The sequence below is a fragment of the Papilio machaon genome, chromosome 12 (genome assembly GCF_912999745.1).
Source record: "Papilio machaon chromosome 12, ilPapMach1.1, whole genome shotgun sequence".
NCBI classification, from domain to species: Eukaryota; Metazoa; Arthropoda; class Insecta; order Lepidoptera; family Papilionidae; genus Papilio; species Papilio machaon.
Genome location: NC_059997.1, coordinates 513,922 through 538,448, shown reverse-complemented (window position 1 = coordinate 538,448; position 24,527 = coordinate 513,922). Strand labels below are relative to the sequence as shown.

Here is a 24,527-nt window from a genome sequence, read left to right as displayed (position 1 = left end):
CAAATTGCACTTCCAAACGCCCCATTCACGGCACAAAACATCGTTCCTTTATTTTCGAACGCAAATTCATTCATTCAAATTCGAAAACTTCAATTCAGAACGCCTCGTCATTGGTGGCCTGTGTTACGCTGCTTCACAAATATGTTAATTCACCCAAAGGCGATAAATTGAAGCAATTTGAATTTTGTCCCATTGGAATAAGGTTGATGTGGTCGGCAATTAAAGGAATAATAGTTGTGTATGTTCACGTGATATTCGATCATTTAGAGGGCTGATGGGGATCGCTTGACGCAACTGTTGAAATATTTTGTCACAACAATTTGTCACGGCGTCAGAATTTGCGTGTCAGGATGACGCATGTCTCTCGTATCCCCTGGGTTTGAATTATATCGATTAGATGCGATTAATCATTCGTCTTTATCGATTACAATCGATTCTTGTAACGGAATCCTTTTCGAGATCAAAGGTTGAGCCCATTTTGTATCACAAACAGTCGAATGAACGATCGATGTTTTGTTAAGACGTTGTAAAATGCCCATGTTTTATTGAGGTATGAAACTATGACAAAGCAATTTGTATTATGCTCATACAGTATCGTGCGAATGTATTACATTTCCAGTAGTAGTTCCTACAGTTACTAATCTCCACCTAGCCACCCAAAACCATAGTTAAAAATCTTATAAATTAATTTTAACACCATATGAGAAATTCAAAACATGCTTACTCCTTATTTCAAAGTATGTAACCTTGTACTTTGCACTTATATTATAGTTCAATAGATCGTGCGGCTACCGCTACTTGCTACTAGACTATTAGCACGCTATCCACTACCTCGCTACCCGATACCAGGCTACCCGGCGCGCGTGTGACAGCGTGATTGGTTCCGCCATTACCAAGCATAAACATCGCTTTAACAATGTTACTGGTTGATAGTTAAGTTGATCTTACATTGTATTAAGGTTTTACATCCATTTCACTTATTAAAAATATTTTTAAAGAACCAATAAACTATTTAAAATTTTCCTAATGGACTATAAATATAACTGTTTGTTATTGCATTATACTTTTTTACATATACCGTTCTTTCTTTCTTTTTCAAGGAGAATGTAAGAGATGAGTATGTATTTTTACGTGTTTTATTGCAGCCCATGATTATGAAAAATTAACTTTAAATCGAATGCGTGACAAAATCTAGGATTATTAAATAAAAAAGTAAATGTATTGCATCTAATTGCGATAAATAGTAATTATTGGCGCTCTTAGTTAATAATCAGGACATTTTTATTATTTAATGAAATGACAATTAAAAGATAATTAAGTACTTTGATTTGTTTGTTGTGATTTTATCTACGCGATATTCAAATGTTTATTCATTTTAAGAAATACATTTTATATCCGAATTTAGGAAAAGGACTTTTTAAAATTTCTTAAAAGATGAAAAAACCTTTTAAAAATATATTATAGGTTTACACAGATTATCATTAGCTTCCGAAAGTTGTAAATGTAAGAAACGTGTAAGTATTTAAAAAAGTAAACAAAGATTTTAACCATTTACTATAACAGAACCATAGTTAAAAATTGACGGAATTTAAAAGCGCGAAAAATAGTCAAATTCCGTGACATAATCTATGGAAAAAAGAGAGACAACATGTTTTATAAAAGCGTTACCACAGAGTAAACTCATCGGTAGCTTCGTGATGAGACAAGGCTGAATATCACAGATTATAAATTGGTTCAATTTGTAACGTTAACTAATTTTGTGCATAAGCAGGTCAAAGTCAAAGAAGAGGTCGATTCAATCAAAATTCGGATAAATTTAATTAATCAAATTAATTGGAATTGAAGATATTTACTGCGGATTTCTGAGACCGAAATTCCAGTTTAAAACATATTGTTATCTCTATTTTGTGAAAGATAATGACGATATGTTTTATACAGATAATTTGATCTCAGAAACCAACGATTAATGAGTTAGAGGTTTAAGCGAGAACTAATTAGTATCACTACCAAGTGTTTAACAATTATAAACCAAGTTAAGACGATCATTACTTCAAACGATTTTTCCTTCTAAAGCTGATACTTGTCGTTAGACTACTTTTAAAGATTACAATTTAATAATTTTTAGCAACTTCCGTACCACAATTAGTGGTTTATTTTGTACAGCACGGTACACCAGGTGGTGCATTAAATCAGTCCAGCTGCGCCTCAGTTCCTACGTTGACTGTCTTATGAAATATTAACAAGCAGGGTCAACTGCGGCGCAACCAGAACGTGCTGTATTAAATATATATATGATTAATACCAACGATTTATTACTCTATCGCTTACATTTTGATTTATTTAGTGTAGCAAATTGGGTGTTAATATAGTCGAAGTAACGCGTAGATAACTGACCGAGTAAAATTAATGTAGATTTTGACAGATCAAATTGGTTCCATATAATGCATGTTTTTGTTGCATTCGTTGTTTTGATTGAATGTTATTTATAGATTATTGATAATATTATGCAAGTTGATAAATTTATTTGTTAACAAAAAGTAATAAAATTATGATTTCAGTTAAAATATGCTAGTTTATTAGTAAATATAAATTAAATCAAGATTTAGAAAGCGATATTATTTTCTATTAGTTCAAATTAAAAGATCAGGAATTAACCATACTTAGTTAAAAGAAAGTATTGGCGTTTATCCTCCTAATTAGAATAAAAAAAATCTCGAAATTTCGTAAAACATAAAACAGCACATTTTCTTATATATAATGAGATATATCTCAGTACCCCACTTTCTCCGCAATATGTGTATATTATTGTGAAATAACAATACAAAACCTAAGGCTCCACCTATCGGCTCAGGTCGACAACACGATGGTTATTACTTGCCCTCTTGTTTCGACCTCCTGACCTCGGGCTCTGAAGCTCTGCGATCGCAGCTGTCCATAGCAAGAATATCGCAATTATAAAATACAAGTTGAGGTAAGAATATTATCAGAATTTGTGATGCGGTTATAAAAGACTGAATGAGATATTTAAGAAAAGTGTGTAGTGAAATTGTACAGTCGGCGCCCTTCGCGGTGTTCCACTTACCGAAAAATTCCCTGCAACGAGGCTCCTACTTACAAAACTAAGAAATAAGGTAGCAATGAGTTTTGCAACGACGGCATAATAGTAAATAGCAATTAGTCGAGTACCACTCACCGACCTTTTTCGGGCACACACATTTAAGAGCTGCGTCCTATTGGTCATTGTATCTGCATCGTCATCGCTTACGAAACATTTAAACGACTGTCTTTTTAAGGTGGAATACTGTCATATACTCAGATAGTACCTACCTTAATGAAATTGACCAAAGTATTATAATAATATGAGCAACCACAGACTAAAAACGAAACTCATTGGTGTTTTTATGACTTTAATTTATCAAAAATCAATACTTAAAAATGTTGCGTATACCTTAAAAATATTACTTCTACCAAAATATAGATTTTATATAGTACTGCAGTGTAACAAAAATATCTTAATCACTGTATAGGTCGTTTAACTCAGCGACAAAATAACTCCTCCAACATCCACTTACCACATCAGACATGCAAATGTCCACAAAACGAACAAACAGACATACCGCCGGTAAGCAGATATTAATTATAATGCCACAAAAACCACGAGCGAGTTAAATGAGGATAAAAAAGAGACTGCATCTAATCCGTGCAAGAAACTCAAAGACCATAGCAAATTATCACCTATCAAAACGAAATCAAGAGATCTCGTATGGTACTGTCTACAACAAAATTATTATGACTCTTGCTATATTTACAGTCTTTACTTTTGTTTAAATTTTAATTAAAAAAAAGCTCATGATATTCTTTATTTAATTATAATTCTTTATTTATCTTGTTAATCTTTTATTTAATTTAAAAAAAACATATTTTATCAAAATTTTCTTGCACATCAGCGATTAATAAAAAACTTAACCTTAAATAGAGACCGGAACAAATTAAGTGTTTTTGTTCTCAAATAAATTGCCCGAGAAATAAAGAAATATTAAATATAATATAAGAAATTTAAACAATATAAAATTCAATATAAATAAAATCGTCTTGAAATGCAAAAATATGAAGTGACGTAGAAAAAACGCCGGCGTTTTTTCCCCGCCGTATCCAGACTGTGCTATTACTAATTTGCTGCGCTCACTTACACCGCTACACTTGCTAAGATTTGTGAGAACCATGCGAAACATACTCTCATTCACTATTCTCACATCATTCATTATAAAGCTTTAATATATGGAATGATTTCAGAATATATCTATCTGCCACTGTTCTGCATAACTCATCAATTTTTTTTTTCGAAGTAATAATGAATTGTATGCCAGTAATAGATTTGTTAGTAATTGCACAGATAAAAGATAGTAAGTTGAAGGAGCATATGATTAATAATTATATCAAGTAAACGGTTATATTTGTTCTAGACTTGGATTTGGTGATAGATTTAGGTTAGGACAAAAGTATTAAAAATTAATCATGATTTTAGCGTAAAACATAATTTTTAGAAGACTAAATGCATCGTTCACATATAAATATTATTTAATACCTGTCAGCTGCGACTCCATCCGTGTGAAATAAAAAAATAATTAGTAGCCTATGTGTTCTTCCAGGCTATGCCCCACATCGTTATCAAATTTAATCGAGATCCGTTGAGCCGTTTTGGCATATGCATTTATAATATTAGTAAGATAAGATTTGCAGGTATATAAAAAAATAGAAGGTCATTGTCTACATGCAATGTGTTATGTCGTGATGAAATTACATTATTATAATTTAAATTAATGTTACAATATAATACATTGACGTAGTTATCGTTAATTATTCGCATTTTCATCGTCAAGGTTGTGTTAATAAGTAGAATAAAAAAAATCAAGGTTTCAAAGCGCAAGTCGTACTGAAAAATTAAATAACCTCAAAATTCATATAATAATCTTAAAATAAAATAAGGATACGGCTGAAGTAAATTACTTTATAAAGGATGTAAAATATTGCTGTATAATTTACTATCTTAAAGAAAATCTTTTGTGATAGTCTGAAATCAGCAAGCAGTTGAAAGAATAATTCAAAATCTTCCTAATTTGCTAATCTAATGAGATAAATTTCCAGAAAATACCAACATAACAAAACTTAATAGTACGAAAATAAACTTAACTTAGTCACAGTGATACCAACATATTAGAGTAATGTCATTTTTGAGTTCCCGGAGCGATGCTCACAGTCCTGTTACGTATTCCCATAAGGCAATACCTAGCTCGGATTCCCACGGCGAGCCCCGAGTCCGGCCCATGGCGTCGGTGTAGGAAAATGACAGAGCGGTGTTTCTCACACGACCGACACTAATATCATGTGATGCTTTGAACCAAAGGTTGGATCAATTGTTTGTAACATGTCTACAAATGTTTGTTGCAAATATTTTGGCGCAAAAGTAAAATTCCATTGTTTTCAAACATACCAAAGTTTTATCAACACAAGAATGTAATTTCTAATTAATTATTTTATTTATTTTATTTTTTTTTTATTTTTATTTAATTGCATTGATATCTAAATAAGAAGTTACAATAAATTAAATTCTTTGTGTCAAAAACATGAACAACTAAATTGGATTATAATCGTTTAATATAATTTTAAATTACATCTAAAAGCTTTCGTTTATAAATAAAATGATTTAATTAGTATGCAAATCGTGAGTTCCGATCTCACAAGAGATAAATGATTATCATTCTGGGACAACCCTTTCGGTTCTTAATTTTTCGCAAACCGAATCAAGTTTTCACTTACTTACGCTCGAGTAGACAATATGGAGTTTTGTGAATTTCAACCTTCGGACTAAAGTATTTAAGTTGATAATTAAATGGTAGATTTCATTGTATAATTTAACAAAAATATGGGCGCAACTGACAAATTAATTAAGTCGCAAGAAAAGGGAATCGATCTGTTGCGTCGAGTCACATGCTCGAATAGCCAGCAATCGGGATAGGATGCGACAGTGCTGACATCTCTTGCGCATTTTTGCTTTCGGGGTCTCTGACCGCGACAGTTGTTTTTTTTTAATTCACGTCCGATATAGTAAGTTCAATGAAAATCGATTTCGAATCGACCCCTTACGAAACGCCGCACACGATTTTTAATAACATTGAAGTATTTTTATTAAGTATCGTACTAAGTGAATCTAGTCTGATATCTGTAGACATACAATAAAATAAAACACAAAATTTCACGATTTCTTCTAATTACTGATTTTCCGAATTTTATTTTTATAATAATCTGTCCAACATCTTTCTATAATTATCCCTGATGAAGTATTTTTTTTTCTATGTGTTTAGAAACGCGTTGGCGCCAAAACTATTTTTTTATAATGGCGTATTGGCGGCAAGCGTAAAAGAAACAGTAAGCTTGCATCTTATAAATTAATATTAAATAAAGACGACAGCTGATGGCTAAGAATTAAAATAAAATGGCACAACGTCGCCAAAGCGTTGTCTGATATATGTCGTATATCAATAATTTGCTCGATTTAACGATTCCCGCTCTCAGATGAAAAAATACGCCGCCATCTTGCCGCACCGATGTCAACTCCTCTCCGATGCGTAATGTGACATTTTAAATTAATTCTTTTAAACAAGATTATATTATGAAAATTATATAATAATTTGAAATAGACCTTTCCTTACACAGAAAAACAAACTCATTATTTGTCTCAACCTCAGTTAACATACGTTTACTGTTTAGACGTATGTTAACTGACAGCGCCCTGGACGCTCGCCCCACCTCGTCCTACCCTAACTCCGCTACTGATTCTGTCCAGCGTGGACTGGACACCGTGGATTAAATGAATAACTAAACAATTATCAATACATTAATGTATTCAGAAAGATAAAACAAAATTACACAAACGTAATTTGTAACAATAAATAAATCATAACATTTATCTAAAAATGATGTTTCCATTCGTAACTGTACACGGAGACATTAAAAGTAAATCAAACTTGAAGGTAACAAGAAGCTGTATCATAAAGTCGACAAATCACCGCGGGGACGACGCGGTCACTACGCGGGGACAGGCCAGGCTCGCAGGGGATCGTGTTCGATCTAATTTAGAGCGGCTAGCGGCGTGATGAGCGCAGCGATAAGCGGAGCGGCGGCGCCACGCTGCGTGATTTACTCACGGCCTGCGCTTTGCGATGCGCTCGCATCTGATTAGAGGCGCTGTCATCGACTGTACCAGTTTCAACTTGCGGATTATTTTGTCGAATGATTTGCGATTTATTTTTGTATAGCATAGTACTAATTAATTTGCTAGAAATTAATGTCTGTTACCTTATCGATTTGACAGTAGGCAAAATTTTATTCTATTAGATTAGATATAACGCTTAGATATAACGTTAGATTAGATATAAGCTGTGTTTGACAATTAGCAGTACGGTATGATTTTAGATGTATACAAAACATATCTATCCTTTACATATATTATTGTGTATATTTTAATATTAAAATTATATAAAAAAATATCCAACTAACTTGTGTATAAAATAAATAAATATGTAAGTACATATCATAGTAGAAAATTAACAGACTGCAAAGTAAAATAAACAACACGAAATAAATTAGCATTGTACAAGGTCTGCGGAGACATAAATCGCGCAGACCTCCGGAGCCTATCGTATTTTCCTTTATAACATAATCTGTGGCATCTCGACGATTTATCCCGTGTCCCGGTGACTGGAGGTACGGGGGATTCGCGAGGTGCCCTTGGGACTATAAGGATTGAAGCAGATGAAGGATAAAAGAGATTAATTGTTCTTAATTTATATTAATAAAAGCAAACAAGGATACATGCGCAATAATTAACAAAATAAAGCTATTAAATTTCAAATAAAAATGACAAATATCAAGAAAATTGAAAAAAGAAAGCGACCAAAAATAACAATTGTCAATCACCCAGATAAGTCCAAAGGTAAATGACCTCTTAACTATCCCATATTACACTACAGTTATCAATTTCACAAGAATTTATATTGCGAAATAAAAATAATTTTAATGTCCCCCAACAGAAGTCCCTAACGTCTCCATAATACTGCAGCGTTTGTGTAATGGCGTAATTTCCACAATTTATTGTTAATTGCGTTTGTAAGTTAACGCGATACAAGCATAAAGACATATCGCACGGCTGACAATCAGCGTTAATCGTGACAACACATTAACGGTTTAGTATTAAATATTTGTAAGGGATTTTAATAACTAGTTTTATAATATTACAATGTCTACTTGTAATTTAAAATACAACTGAATTCCCGACTCTTAAATTTTATTTTATAATAACACTGTTTTTTTAAATCCAACTCTGTATTCTTCTTAACTTGTGTTACTTCCATCTAGTCTATTTTATGAAGCTCTATGGTAATTTTATTATATTTTTTGGCTTCATCTTTATAAAATACTGGCAACCCAACCAGGCTATTATTACATATATATTTCCATTAATATAATGAAATGCCATTTTTTTTTTAATTAAAAGCCAAGAAAAAAAATTTCTTTACCTGTTAATTTTAGTATAATAAAAAGGTTTCAATTTACTTCTTAATATAGGTTTTTTTTTGAAAATAAAAATTGGATTAAAAAACATTTTGATCGTCTATCAGTGTAGAGTTTATCGCCAACTGTGTAATAACATGCGCCGTGGTCCTCGAAATTAACAACTAAATGACTGATTGGAAAATGGCCGATCTCCGTCACGGCGTATTAACACTGAATTGGGTTTCTGAAGCGGTTTTCATTCGCGCACAACTTTATATCGACCGATAACAGCTACTATGTTGAGTTGGAACTACGTACTAACGCTTCTTTGTTAGGTAATTGCGTTTTTTTTTATTTTTCAGTAGAATTTTAGTAGGAAACCTATTTATTATATTCTCTGGTATTTATTTATAAGTTTTCAATAAACATGTTAAGTAGTCCTATCGGATAAGAGAACGTAACAGTTCCGCTCTTCAGTTGTTATGTTCAGTTCAGTTCAGCACTTCAGTTGTTTTCACTTAATTTTGATTTTGTTTTGATTTGTGTTCCAGAAGACTATACTAAAGGTTACCTCGAAATCAACTAAGTAAGAGCTAAATGTCTTTTTATTAATATTTCTATGCGTCTTAGTACATTATATTTGTGGTATTGATATACTTTTATCGTTATTTCAGATGAACCAAAAGTGCAAAGTGTGCGGGGAGCCGGCGGCGGGCTTTCACTTCGGCGCGTTCACATGCGAAGGTTGTAAGGTAAGCTAATTTTTTTTTTTATTAAAATTAAAAATTACATTTAAGTTCATTCTCCCTTTTGCACTTGATGTTGGCCACTAAGGAGGTTTTAGTGACAGTCTCATAACATGAAAAAAATAAAAGTCAGTAAGGAGCATTTAACTTTTCGTGTCTCCCAAAGATCTTATATCACATTAAAAACAAAAACTGACCTAATTTAATAAATTCGGAATATTAAGTGTAATTATTGTGTAGAAAACAAATAATAAAATCGGTTCGCAGCAAATCTACTTTCCAACAAAAGTATCGGTGACTACGGCCTGTTACATACTGACGTACAATTTGTAATATTTGCAGTTACATTTGAGGTACTAAATATTCGAATTTAATTTATGATAGGATTAGCAATGGAGACGTTTTTGTTTAGTGTCTTTTTAGATTGGCAAAATTGAAAGACGCTGTGGCGGGGCCACTGATGTACTCGTATAAAAATATTTGCTAATCTCACTAATAATGCGAATGTTTAGATGATGGATGTTTGTTTGAAAGTATTTCCGGAACCGCTCAAGGGATCTTGATGAAATTTGGCACATATGTGAACATAGTCATGATGAACACATAGGCTACTTATTACTTTTTTTTAATTCCGCACAGATGGAATCGCGGGCGACAACTAGTTAGTAATGATACTGAAAGAATAACAATTAAAGTACAAATAATAAATGTTAGATTTTATTAATAGATCTCGATACAGACAATAAATATTATAGCTTCATTTCATCCTAACATTTTTATTACAAACATTCTTTGAAATGCCAAGAAATTAAAGCGTATAAAACGACTCGACTTACATACATTGAAAATCAAAGCAATTAATAATTGTTTGTACATACATAACTGTAACCAATCTCTGTAATTGCTTACTAGATCTCGTCAAATAAGTTTAACTAACATTTCCACTGATAACACAGTTATTTATTCATTCCAAAACATAGAGAGAAAAAAATATAAAACTATTAACAATTATGTTGTTTAATTATGGAAAATAAAAAGCAACATTTAAAAAATTAATTATCTCGCGTGCAAATGAGATTCTAACGTAATGCACAGACAGCTTCAACTTCGTAAACAATATTCATCTAAAATTCAAATAATTATCACGAAAACTTCATTTTTTAAAGAGGTTAAATGACCAACATTAAAACAGTATTATAATATTTAAAAGAAAAATGTTTTACGAATATCTTCGTATAATATAGGACAGGAAGAAAGTAATTAGATTAATTATGGATGGATAAAACTTTACAGTGCTGTCCTTTCATTGTGATATTAATGAATAAATACATATATTTATTAATAACGTTGTAAACAAATAAATCAAAGCCACCGATGTGAAACTAGGGCTGCCAAATATCCTTTTAATCAGATCGACTATTATTAACGTTAATTGTGTTTAATTCCGACTCAGAATTGATTCATCCTCAGTACTATTAATAAAAACAAACACACAAATAACATACAATCGACCTTATAGTGATTGTAATAAGGATTAGTTTGGTGAGTGTAAATATAATATGTGTCCGGGAGATACACGTCAATAATTCGATCGGCACGCAACATGTTCCGGTACACATTTTTTTCTTGGACCATATCGATTATAATTTATTGATACGATTTCTCGGTTAATTGTATCTGTATTTATTTACTCTATAATTACTCGGTTAAACTCGGAAAGGGAGAAAACGACGAGGGAACTGGAATATAAGTTTCTTTTTTGTCTTTTAATGAATCCGTACTATTTACTATAAATATAGTATTTATTATTGAATAAATCTATTTAAAACTTTTCAATCAAATGAAATATCTAAAAAATCGATTAATTTCCGTAATCGATTATCTCGATTACCATACAAATACCGAATAAGGTCGACTCGAAATGAATTGTATTGTTTTAAATTTGCTTTGGATTGCGCTAAAGCAATTTGCATCAAGTGGAACAGAACTGCCGGCACAATGGGTTGCGCAAGAGGGAGGGAAATGTCGCAGGATGCGGCCCTGCTCTGTTACGATATAACGTAACGTCCGATATTGATGGCCATCAATTTAATACGTAGTGTACTAATTATATGATAACACTTTTGCTTGTGACATTACCGCGCCAAAGAAACTACTATTTGATATTTCAACGTAGTACACTTAAACACATTCAAACGGATTTTCATATTCTTTCCGCCGGAAAACGTTTAAAATATGTATCAATTAGTTGAAACATAATTAACATTTAGCCGAGTCGATTAAACTATAACATATCGTCATCCCTGTCATTAACTTTGACAAAACAGAGATAACAAAACGTTTTAAACAGAGATTTTGGTTTCATAAACCCACGGATAGTCATATATATCCAGCTATTTCCAAAGCTAGTAAGATCTTTCTTTAAGCTAATATGGTTACTTTATTACGACAGTATATTCTGAAGGCGTCCGCTCGCGCGTATCCTTGACTTTGTGCCAATTGCGATCTCATCAGTCTGTCGTGGCCCTTTTAAATGGTGTCATTACTCACGGCTTGGCACGCTCCGGTCTATTCGCGGTGCACTAACGACCAACCGCGTAAACAATACTCGACTATAGATTGTGTACCGTTTCTAAATAGGTTATGAGTCAACGGTTAATGTTAGCTTCAAATGAGATCTTTATTTGTTAAATCATGTGACGTTCGATAGTACAATGTTTTATGGTTTAAATAATAAAAGAATCATGGCGTGGGGGCGCTTCAATCGCCTTCTTTATCACACACAATATGGTTAGAGTTTTTATGTTTGTAGTCAAGCTATATATTTAGATTATAATGTTAGATTCTTAACCTTCTTTGTAGGAGGGTCAGATTATGTTGAACTTTAGATCACTGCAACTGCAGTCAGAAATCCTTAACACTAGCAACCTTGCTAGGATTCGAAGCAACAATTATTAAACATCATTCGTACATCCAGTCCCAAGGCCATCAACAACGTCTAATCATAACAATGCAATGTGATACGATCATAGCAAAGATACAGGAAAGTTCGGTCATGGTGTTTGAATCGGAAACGAGTCATTGAGAAACGGATGCGCGCAGGCTCCGGAAAATGACCGCCGACGAAACATTGAAAGGTAATTTTAAAAAACAAATCACGATTTAACCGAAATGCCCCAAATTGGCCAACTACTGCAATGAACGATGACCTAACCTTTTGTTTAAATTCAAGTGGGGATACATTTTATGATGATTTAAAAAAATGCTTATTTTGTCTATTAATTTAGTGATTAGGTGCATTAAATTAACGAATAATCTTGTTATCTTTCATGATACATAAAATTGTTTTATTGTGGTTTATTGTCGTTGAACTCTATTGTACCAAACGAAAGAGAATTAACACAATTATATCATACTAATATTATACCGAATGTTTAGATGGATGGATGTTTATTTGAAGGTATCTCCGGAACGGCTGAACGGATCTTGATGAAATTGGCACAGATATAGATCGTAGTCTGGAAGAACACATAGGCTACTTGTTATGTTTTTTATTTAATTCCACTCGGACGAAGTCGCGGGCGACAGCTAGTGTTAAATATTTGAATTTCCTAAAACATGAATACCTGGTATTTCAACTATATTGTGACTTTGATTGATTTAATAACTTCAAAAACAAACATTAGAATACATAATATTTAACTGGTAGGCTTTGACGGCAAGTCAAAGATCAGTAGCTAGCGGCTTATGGTGGACAGTGATTGATGGGTCGGCAAAAACGTGAGAACGTGGCTCTGCTCCAATAACACCCTAACGAAGTCATTATCTCGCACTGTAGGGCACTGTACCGCAGTTATTATTGCCTGGTACAGTACCGCACTGGACCGCGCTGTACCGGGTTTGATGTGTTTCTGTTCACATCGTCATTAGATGGTCGTCGAGGTGAAATGCTGTGAATGATATCATTTGTTTCTTTGAAAAAAGTAATGGCAGAAAGCAACCGTATGTTAATAGATATAGCTTGATAGTTTCTTTATATACACGTATCTTTAACAATTAAGAAATAGATAGAAACATTGCATGGGATTTAACAAAGATAATTACACATGTACTCATTTTATAATCTCCTAGTAAATCTTACTAATATTATAAATGCAAATGTTAAGATGGATGTATGGATATTTGTTACAAGATATATCCAGAAGAGCTCAACAGATCTCGCTGAAATTTGGCAAAGATGCGGAACATAGTCTGGAAGAACTCATAGGCAACTATTTTTTTTAAGTCCGTGCGAACGGAGTCGCGGGTGACAGTTAGTCGCATATAAAATACAAATTTATCTAATATTAGAAAACAAGGCGATGTCCCAGCGGCACGTCACCAGCTCACCATCAACGGTGACCGTCGAGCTGCAGGTTGCACGCCCGCCACAGATTATTTTGCTATTGAGAGCACATTCAAATTGCGATACAGCACGCGAATGGAAAAATATCTGTGGAAACGATTTGGACTCGAAATAGGGATGCGCGATGTTCTAGATATCGATTTTTTTAAGCAAGCAGCATTTAAAAAAATAATAATAAAACAACAATCCTTTTAATGTTTTAAGTTTTCTATGCAATTAAAAAAGTGATCCCGATGAGAAATTTAAAAATAAAAAATGATTTTCAAAAACATTGTTTTTTATCAAATTATTTTCTATGACAAGAATGTAAAAAGAATCGATATATAATTTTAATCATCACTTACTCCATACAGTCACATCACTAATCTTTCGTAACTGGCCAGCAATAAATCATCTCAACTAATTTGTTTTTAAAAGTTTAAGCGGGAATCGTCTGCGCGTAATCGTTTATTGTTAGGGGACAAAGACAGTGGCGCCGCCATTGTCACTTTTGTCAACCGCAGTAGCTAAAAAAAAGTTTGCCATTAGCGGTCCTTTTACTGAATTAATTGGATTGTTGTTTTGTAAATTGTAACTCGTTTCAATTTCAACCAGTTCTAACGAGAACCATTAAGAAGTCTATAATTATTTTAAGTCTAGATATGTTTTCGAATTAATTATAACGATAGGTATAATTAAATACTAAGGTAAAATGTATGCGGGAACTTGCTGAAAGAAATCTAATATTATGTTAGATTAGGTCGTCAAAGACGTTACTAGAAATTACTTACTCATAATGAGCTTTAAAATTTTACAAATGATTTATTATATTTATAAAAAGCTAAAGCATTTGATTTTCATTTTTAGATCTTTTTCAATAACCCGGTCAAAAATCTTCTGGGTATTTTTATTAAGTATAATACAGCTTTCAAATATATTTATTAATTGAGTATTAAACAAATTCATCCACATCGCTTGAAAAATACTTAGAATCAAAATTTGACTCATGCTTAAAATTGTAGGAATATGCTCCTTGTTTTCTTTCCTTTATTAAAATGTCAATACTTTTTTTCCTTACTAATAAAAAACGTTTATTACGATTACAAAACAGGAAATAAATACACGAATTGAAAAAACCGTTTCACTCAGTTCTACGAAAAATGTCATACTCAACTGTGGGCCTAGCACGAATGTTGTGACAAATGTCATCGTATTTTAATCGACAAAATTTGTATTAAAATTTTTGTAACGTAATCAGACGTAAGTACACCATAAATTTCATACAAATTTTGACATAATTGATGATAACGATACGAAGGCTATTGCCACAAATATTCGTACTAGGACCACTGTTATTAAATTAACTTAAGTGTTTACATTTTCATTAATTTAATTTTGAAATATTGTTATGAATAAAATACATATTGAATCATATTGAAAAAATATTTATAAACAATTTAAAATGCAACGTTTTGATGCAATTTCCTTTAGTAAAACAAAAAAGCTTCAAACCAAAGAAATACTGAATGAACTAGATCAAAATAATTCGCTTGAGTTGCCGCTACGGCCGTCATATTGAAATATTCGCAATATCATTCGCGAACTGAATCGATTCGTCTCGATTGTGACGGAGAATCGATTCACTCACTCGATTTTATTTACCTCCTTAATCGATGTCATGCGAATTTGATAGCTCGTTCCGTATTCAATATTTTGACGTAGAGACGATTATCGCTTAAACCAATCCTGAATGTTAATTGCCTTTGTTTTACAAAAAAGTTTCGAAACTTGTCAATGGACGCAATTGTTAGCACACCGATAGATTTATTGGAGCATGGCAATAGTTGTCATTCGGGACATTATTTATGTTTCGGAATGTCGTACGACTTCTTTTGTTGACATCGTCAGTCAAAACTTTAATTATTAAAGCCATATTTGAAACATAATCTATTCCGTAAAGCTTGTGTTATCTAAAAAGCATGGTAAAATAATATATATAGTTCAATTCAACAACCGGATACATATACATATAACAGAAGCGGTTGCAGCATCGAGTCATATTAAACAAATAATCGATTGTATTCGAATGTCAGGCACAATCAAAACATCGTTGGCGTGGCGCGGGTCACCGCTTCCGAACGAAAACTCGCCACGACGCGCGGCACTATACCATCAAATGTAAAACATAACCTCAAACAAATTCGCTTCTTAAAAATATCGGACATAGTACTCAACATCGAGGTAACGTTAGTTCTTTATTGTGAAATTAAATTTGTCGAAGATGTACAATTTAGGAGGTCAGACAGTTTGTAATGTTATCTTCAATGTTCTCACGCTTATTTCGTGTTTGAGCGTGATTATGTTGGTCTGCCTGACCGTCTGCACATGAAACACTGATAATTTGTCACTCGGTTCACTTGAAATTGGCGCAGTGATCAGAAAGTGAAACATGTAACATTAGACGTTGCTTATTATCTAGGCTTTCGCTCATCTATACAACTATATAATTAATAAAAAAAAACTTCTACTATCTTTAAATTCTTTTAGCGACTGATACTTAGTTCAATCTTAATTTTTTTAATGAACGACTATTTTATCTATACAATAAGTAAGCACTTAGCCATGTTATAGCTAAGTTCATACAAAATATGTACAATATTCCACGTAAGTAAAATTCACAAGTGTTACTTAGTAAACGAGTTCTAAGCTATTAGGCGCATCTTACAAGATCTCTGCGGTAGGTAACCTCTAAAGAAAACACTATAAAACGCGTGCCATAACTTTTTATACCTTACTTTATGAAGTCTTAATGGTGCCAGCAAATTTGCTCTGTGCCCGTCTTTATGGGCCATACATTGTTGGTTCTATTAGGTATTTGCTGCTATAAAAGCTGACCTCATCATGCCAATAGTAAATTCTAAAGGATACTAACGTATAAATGAATTCAAAAACGCTTTTATCCTCAGTTCAAAGCAAATCATAACAAAAAAAAATTCTCAGCTTTTCTTCCTACTGTTTTTATCAGTAAGGTATTTTATCTTAAGTTTTAACGCAAATGTAAGGAGCAAGTGTAATGGTCATTTTTAGACATAATCCATTCCATTAAAGTCAATACACTGACTGTTTATTTCAAGTTTAAAAGGCGATTAGGGCATTCGTTTAAAAACTTTTATAAAACAAGGAGTCATATACGATTCCTATAATTCATAAGTAATATTACAAATGTTTGTAACTGTACACGAACAATAATGCTACATATTATATTCAATATAAGTGGTGACAGCGTGCACGTGAATCCCCTCGCTGAATAATCAAACGAATAAAGTTTTACCGAGCATTGGTTCTTAGAAAATGGCCGACGTAAACTCGAAGCAGCGTTATTTCCGAATACATTAATACTGTAAAGAGACAAATAGTAAATTTATTTAATTTAATTTTAGACATTTTAATAATATTACCTCTCTCTGTATTTTTAAAATACAGTGTAAACTCTATAAAACTTCACTAAAAGGACCAAGCATTTTGCGAATTTACAGCAATGACGTTAAATAGAGAAGAAAAGAAAGATCTAGAAATTTCAACGATTGAAATATTTTGTTACGTTACATTGTTAAATTCGTGGAGTGTAAAAGGAACAAACACACTAATTGAGTCAATAAATTATTGACAATTTTATAAAAAAACTTGAGAGGTGTCAAGGGACACCCGGATGAAACGAAGTTCCTTTCTATTAATTAGTGAAGGAACCAATGTTTATTCTATGAATAAAAAACTTAAGTCTTCACAAGAAGTACATTTTATTTCTATGAATTTTCGTTATATATTGTCACGTCGTTGCCATGGTGAAGTAGCGCTTATTCGTCGTTAGCATACTTACTATAGCAAAAAGTGTCGTGACAACTTTTCGTAAGAATTTTTCCGTCTAGCCCCCTTTCACAACGCGCGATAAGGAACTTCGTTCCAATAAAAGTTATCCTTATACATTAAGAGCAATATCGCTAATAAATTAATAATAAGGTCTGATACATAAACGTATAATGCGTTCACGTAATAAAAGTGAACCTTTATTCCGTCATTAAATACAATGCTGCCTTCACAAACCTTGACTCGAGACGTTGCATAGTCGTTATAGCATCTTAGCACTTAGCTCTCAACTATAAATCTAAGTATTATCTAGACTGTTTTTAAAAAAACATTAGCAACTAACTATTGCCTGCGACTTCGTCAGCGCAGAATAAAATAAAAATTGTCCAGCACATATAAGCTAACTTCCAGTCTTATTAAAATGGGTCCGACTGTTTCCGAGAGTACCCAGAACGAACACGAACTTGCAGACATACAGGCAGACAAAAATTTTAAAAACAGGTTTATCATTATAACATACATGCACTCCAAACTTATTTATTGTACAGATCTAGTAAAGTGTCTAGTATGACAAGGAATTTATTAGTAATTTTTTTTTTTAAATAAAATAATAAAACCTCTCTTTTTTGGATGTCAATAAATAGAGTTTTACCCTTATTCTTAGGTGACCAATAGCAATTGCACCTAGTTATATCGTCATACAACTCCTTCCATACATTTAACTGTAGATAATTCATACAGTAATATAAGGTTTAATATCCAATTTAAAACATGACAGAAATCATAGTTTAAAAAGAAGATAAATAACTCAGTATGATGTCTTAAAATGATAAGAGATGGATTCTTTTCATCTTCAAAAACTTTTTCTAAACAACTTTACTGTATCTAGAAAATTATTACTAAAATAATATTTATAATCTGTTAACCATATTTGCACCACGTCTGTCACATGTAGTTGAATGTAAAACATGACAGATAGAAAAACTATTTCTTATAAGGTGCTAACTTTTATAGACAACAAGCTTATAAGGTATAAGAAATTATAAAAGTGTCCTTATAATATGTTTTTGTTTGACAGAAAAAAATATATAAAGATTTACTTAACATGCTATAGTGTGCGAAAGTTCGACTTTCTGAATCCCTATGACTCTTTGAAGGTATCGTACAATACATCGTCTACAAAACAGATCACAATAGACTATCTTTAGGTACAAATTCACAAAAAACATTACTCATCTGATAATCAGGCATATCATAGATGTATATAAATTGTATATCTATATATATAAAAGAAAGTCGTGTTAGTTACACTATTTATAACACAAGAACGGCTGAATCGATTTGACTGAAAATTGGTGGGCAGATAGCTTAGAACCAGGAAACGGACATAGGATAATTTTTACCCCGTATTCTATTTTTTATTCCGCGCGGACGGAGTCGCGGGTAAAAGCTAGTAGAATAATAAAACAAGAAAATCATCCGTGCATTTTATTATCTATGGCATCTACCAATGAAGCGCCTTAACGCAGCGCCACCTACCGTTGAAGACAAGTTTCACTGTAAGTTTCCTGCGAACATCTCAGCAAGTCTACAATCAGAAATAAATATGCATTAATCATTTGTATATAACATTTCATGTACACTAAAAATAAATACTTGGAAATTGTAATAGTTAGTTTTTTAGCTAGTAAGTCTAGTTAGGTAGAAATTAGTACGTATTTAGACTTATAAGTCATAAATTAATTTACTTATTTATATCAATGATTGGACCTCAAATGTCGTGATATAATTATAAAGTGTTGATTTGCGTGTTCATCTATTGAACATCAAATTGTAAGGAAATCTAATTAAAATGTTTCAAAGGCCTGTTTTTAATCCACTCCAAGGTTAATTTGTCTTTTGAATTATAACACGACTAGAACCAACATGGTAAACCAATGCTCCAAATAAAAACACGTAATTCATATAACAAAAGTTTTTGACAGAAATACGAGAAGGATTTAATACAAAGTTACTTGCTATATTGAATTTAGTGACTTAAAACAAAATAGAATTATTTAAATCCGCGAATCCGTTTATCGAGTGGCAAGTTATTCATAAACATTAAGTAAACGTTTGCTGGGAACAAGTTGCAATGCGCCCCAAGCCGTCCTCAGGCCGCCGCTGTCGACTAGACATATAGTCCGGTCGGCGGGTCACAGGTGGCGCTAGGGTCGCAGTAACTCTGGCTCTGTCGCCCGGCGCGCCCCGCACTAAATTTATCTACGTTCACATTACTACGTACACGGTTACTTGAATGTTGAACGTCCATCTCTATATTTATTATTGTGCTTTAAAATAACCTACAAACACTATGACATTATTAAACTTGATTATAAATTGTTAAATGAGACATGTTATCTATATCTTGGTACTAAATTATTTATATTTTTGAAGTGTTATTTCATAGGAACTACGAGTATTCGATAGTTGACAACGTCTCTTGGAATGTTATAATCCAATTAACCTTTGAATTTGAATGATGCCTTTCAAAATCATAACAAAATGAGAGCCTCAATAAAGTCTTAACTTTAATATTACATTGCAGAATTAATTTTGAGTATGTAATTTAATTTTATTCATGCAAGGTCTTTCGTGTTAATATTTGTTCTGTAATCTACTATAAACTTTTAATCTCACACTTAAGTTAAATTCAAAAGAAGACCAAGTGCTTTGACTAAATTAAACTTTACAACAATGGACTTAAAGTTCATTATTAATTATAGATGTAGCAAATACATGAACTTTTGAATTTTAATTACTAAACAAGTCATTGTATTTGGTGTGCAGTAAATGACTATGATTAAATTGATTGGGAGACCATAATTCAATAAGAAGTTTAATTGTCAGTTTCTAAAATAATAAAGATACATTATTAAAAACACTTGACCAGCCAGTAGTCCGCAACTGGCGCTATCCGAAACATAATCTCGAGCGACTGGCGACGTTCGGTGGTAACTAAAATTCACCGCACGCGCGCAACGCGTTTAAAGATGGCATTGTTTCAGTTTAAATTCCTCATCTATGACGCGATCGTTGCAAACGTATGTCATTTATCATTCACCCCGTGATCCTCGCTCGTTTTGGCAATCCAGGTACGTGTTGTAGTAACCGAGGAGAGTATAGACACATTAGTTAATGCGCTATAAAGAACCGTTATTAGTTTTCAATTGTACAACCATAGGGCATAGCTTTGGAAAGTATTACACGGGTTAAACAATATAGCAACTATCAATGTAGGTTTAATCTTAGCATACATCGCCTTTAAGTTTGTAAACTTAAGAAAACGGATTAGAAATGAAGATATCGACTAAATTTCAGTCAATCTCATACTGAATGTTAGTAAGTTCCAGAAATGCAAAGTATGGTGGCGGAATTTACAGTAAACTTCCTTTTAAGTGAAACAACAATGGCGTTACATAATGAAGCGAAATCCCAAGGTCAAGACAAATCGAAACCGTACATAAAGGCGGCTAACAGACCGGAACCGAGCCTGTGGCCTATTTCCAACGGAAATGACGTCGGCAAACCGTGAACACGACAATTTTAAGGCATCGTTTTCACTTTCAAGGCAACATGCTGGAGCGGTGGCCAACAGGCCGTGCAAACCGGGCTTAATTTATCACTTAGAGCGTCATTGATTGTTATTAACATTTCTGTAAAACTAGATCTTATTTACTCAACAAGCATGTTTAATTCCATTTAAATATATTTAAACCATTTGTTTCTTTCTTTTCAGTCATTCTTCGGGCGGTCGTACAACAACCTCAACTCCATAACCGAGTGCAAGAACAACGGCGAATGCGTCATCAACAAGAAGAACCGGACGGCGTGCAAAGCGTGCCGACTGCGCAAATGCCTTATGGTCGGCATGTCCAAGTCAGGCTCTCGGTACGGCCGGCGGTCCAACTGGTTCAAGATCCACTGTCTGCTCCAGGAACAGCAGCAAGCGGCGCAGTCGAGGTCGCCGCCCAGAGTGCCACCATCGCCACATCATCTCGCGCCACCTTTTCCACCGCATCTCTTCCCGGGCCTGGCGAGACCGAGGACGAAAGAGGAACTAGCGTTACTCGGCCTCGACGACTACAAAGCGCCCTGCTCCGGCTCACCTGACTCTCACCGCAGCGGCTCCTCGCCCAAACTTGACGAAAAGTCGCGGCTCACACAATCCCGGCCGCCGGATAGACCGCTAACGCCTCCGAGAGACGCATACGTTCCGCTCCCCTTAGCCAATATTTCCTTGCCCCACTTCCCCCATTCGCCATTCTTACCCCCTCCGCCTTTCAGTCCGTTCGCCGCGAACCATCCCCTTCTATTCCCGCCTGGCTTCCACCCGATATACTCTAGACATTTGCTCGACCACGCTGCGCTGCGGCAGGCAGCTGAGAACAACAACGACGTGAGAATCGACGACCACAACGCTGACTCATCGAAGCGTTTCTTCTTAGACGAGATTCTAAAACATCAGCGATCGACTCAGCCCACGCCACAGGAGGATGTTATATCGGAAGCTGAATTTGTTCCTACACCACCAGCGGAAAGGAGAACTTCGGAATCGCCTCTCCAGGAGAACCCCATGGATCTCTCTGTCAAGTCTGACGGCAGGTCCAGTTCGGCACGACGGAGATCCGACGACAGTGAAATAATAGCCCCTGATAACGAGGACGGGGACTCTGTGAGCGCGGGCGGCTCAGTCAGTGATGAGGAAGATATGGCATACACGCAAATCAAAAGAATCAAACTGCACCCTTTAGATTTGACGACCAAAGTGTGACGTCTCCTTTATAGACATTAATAAATATCGTTACGATGAACTTTATATTATATTGTTATTAAGAAAGGCCAGTAAATCGGATTGTGATTTTAAAAATAAGTATAAAAATGACTTTTTGGGCGAAGTTTGTTTGTTATCGATTGATTAAAGAGTCTATCCCAAATACTTAAGTTAAGTAGCGTTTAATGTGTTGACGATAGTTAGGCCCGGTTGAAGGTTCGTGTACAAATCTGTTGTAAATATTAAATTATTTCGTAACGTATAAGCGATAGGTTAATTGTTGGGTTACTGTGGAGTACAGCCGGGTGTCGCAACCAACTTTTGCTTCAGAAATGGATAAATATATTTTTGTATAATTTGGAATATAATTTATATGATTTAGTAGAATTTTTTCATTGTTTTTGATATAACGTGACATGACGTTTGTGAATTTTGAAATGTGTTTACGTTCGGGTGCATTGTGAAACTATCACTATAATGTAAGTTAATACTAAAACTGCACCTGACTTTTATATATTTGTGTTACTAAAATCTCTATTAAAATATATTTGTATAAGATGTATACTCGATGTATTTTTATACATTCCTACGGATTTGCTCAAAGTAACAACATTAGTTTGTCTCTCTTATGTACTCAATATAGTGAAATTTAATCTCGATCACATACTCAGATAAAATACTTTACCAGTGTTACGTTTGTATATAATTAATTATAAGTAGCGTGTTTTTTTTTAAATTGTGTTTACAAAATGTTTTGTAAAGAAATACATTCCACGGAAACGTACAAAATAAAATAATCATGCACTCGATTTACATCGTTTCATTTTTATTGCTGTTATATCCCTTACCTGATAAAACTAAGTAAGCCATATCAAAGCCTTCATTCACATAGGTAAACAATCAATCTTACTAATATTATAAATGCGAATGTTTGGATGGATGGATGTTTGTTTGAAGGTATCTCTGGAATGACTCAACGGATCTAGATGATTAGGCAAAGATGTAGAGCATAGTCTGGAAGAACACATAGGCTACTAATAAAGTCGCGGGCGATAGCTAGTACAGAATAATAACAAAACGTGAACTTAGTTTAAATAAAATTGAGACTTGATCACATCAATAAATGTTTACTTTGCATACATAATGCAAACGATCAGATCGTAAATTGGCAAAGGAAGGGAACGTGGACTAAAATTAGGCCTCCGGCACCACACTCATCAGACGAAAAGCGGAATTGCTACCACTTCACGCCTGTCTTCTGTGTGGTTTTTATGAAAGAGGACGACGTTATTATAAACATATAAATCCATTAATCTGATCTGACTGTACTATCTGGAGATCTGGTGGTATTTTAACTTAGAAGCGACAGTCGTTTGAATGTTTCATAAGTATTGAGACGATGACATCAAAGTAATAGACAAGGCTACCTTTTGAATGTGTCTGTACGAAAAAAGTCCCGTCAGTGTTACGCGACTAATTGCTTTCAACTATTATGCTATCATTTACACAACTCACTGCTACCTAATTGGTTATTTTGTAAGAAGGGGCGAAGAATTTTTCTTTACGTAGAACACAGCGACGCGCCTTGACCGTACATATCACACAGGGGGAAGAATCTAATCTTAATATGAATCGAATGATAAATCAGTAAAATCAAATCTAATAGCGTTTTTAAGGAGCCTTTAAAAACAATCATCAACTTTTATTGATTATCAAATAGGGTTCCTTACACGGACATCGCTTAACGATTTACTTTCTTATTTCATGAACGTGTCGCACGCAATATTTTCAAATGAATTTCACACGAGTACGGAACGAGTACTCTACTCGTGTGACCTTTGCCTCCATTATCTTAACTCCGGATGTCTTCATTATTTATGTCTCAGAAGCATCAGACTGGGCGTTCCCTCGCACGCCTTGCTCTACTCAATATTCCTCCTATATTCAAATCGTAACTAATCAATTCCAATACGCAATCACGTAATGAACAAACGTATTGTAGATTGGTTGTACGGCATTTGTACAATTAAGTGTATTACAAAGACGTATTCTATGTCATTAGAATGCTGATAAGCGTCGAATTAATTCGTGATTTCTTTAACCGCCTTTTTTATATTAAAATCCACGTTTTGCTATTGGTTGTTAACAACTTTCATGGAATTAATTT

The 24,527-nt window shown here is 33.7% G+C and overlaps 1 protein-coding gene across 3 annotated transcripts in view; it reads left to right on the top strand.

Annotated features, from left to right (window-relative positions):
- LOC106718923 (knirps-related protein) overlaps positions 1 to 22,869 on the top strand; it is a 60,170-nt gene extending 37,301 nt beyond the window's left edge. For 2 of the 3 annotated variants that reach the window (XM_014513126.2, XM_014513127.2), the window contains 2 exons: positions 9,228 to 9,305; positions 21,326 to 22,869. In XM_014513126.2, coding sequence (XP_014368612.2) covers positions 9,228 to 9,305; positions 21,326 to 22,360 — 1,113 coding nt within the window. In that variant the 3' untranslated portion in view covers positions 22,361 to 22,869. Of the gene's footprint in view, positions 1 to 8,820; positions 8,889 to 9,227; positions 9,306 to 21,325 lie in introns of those variants that run through there. The other variant, XM_014513128.2, reaches the window with a different exon arrangement.
- The last annotated feature ends 1,658 nt before the right edge of the window (positions 22,870 to 24,527 follow it).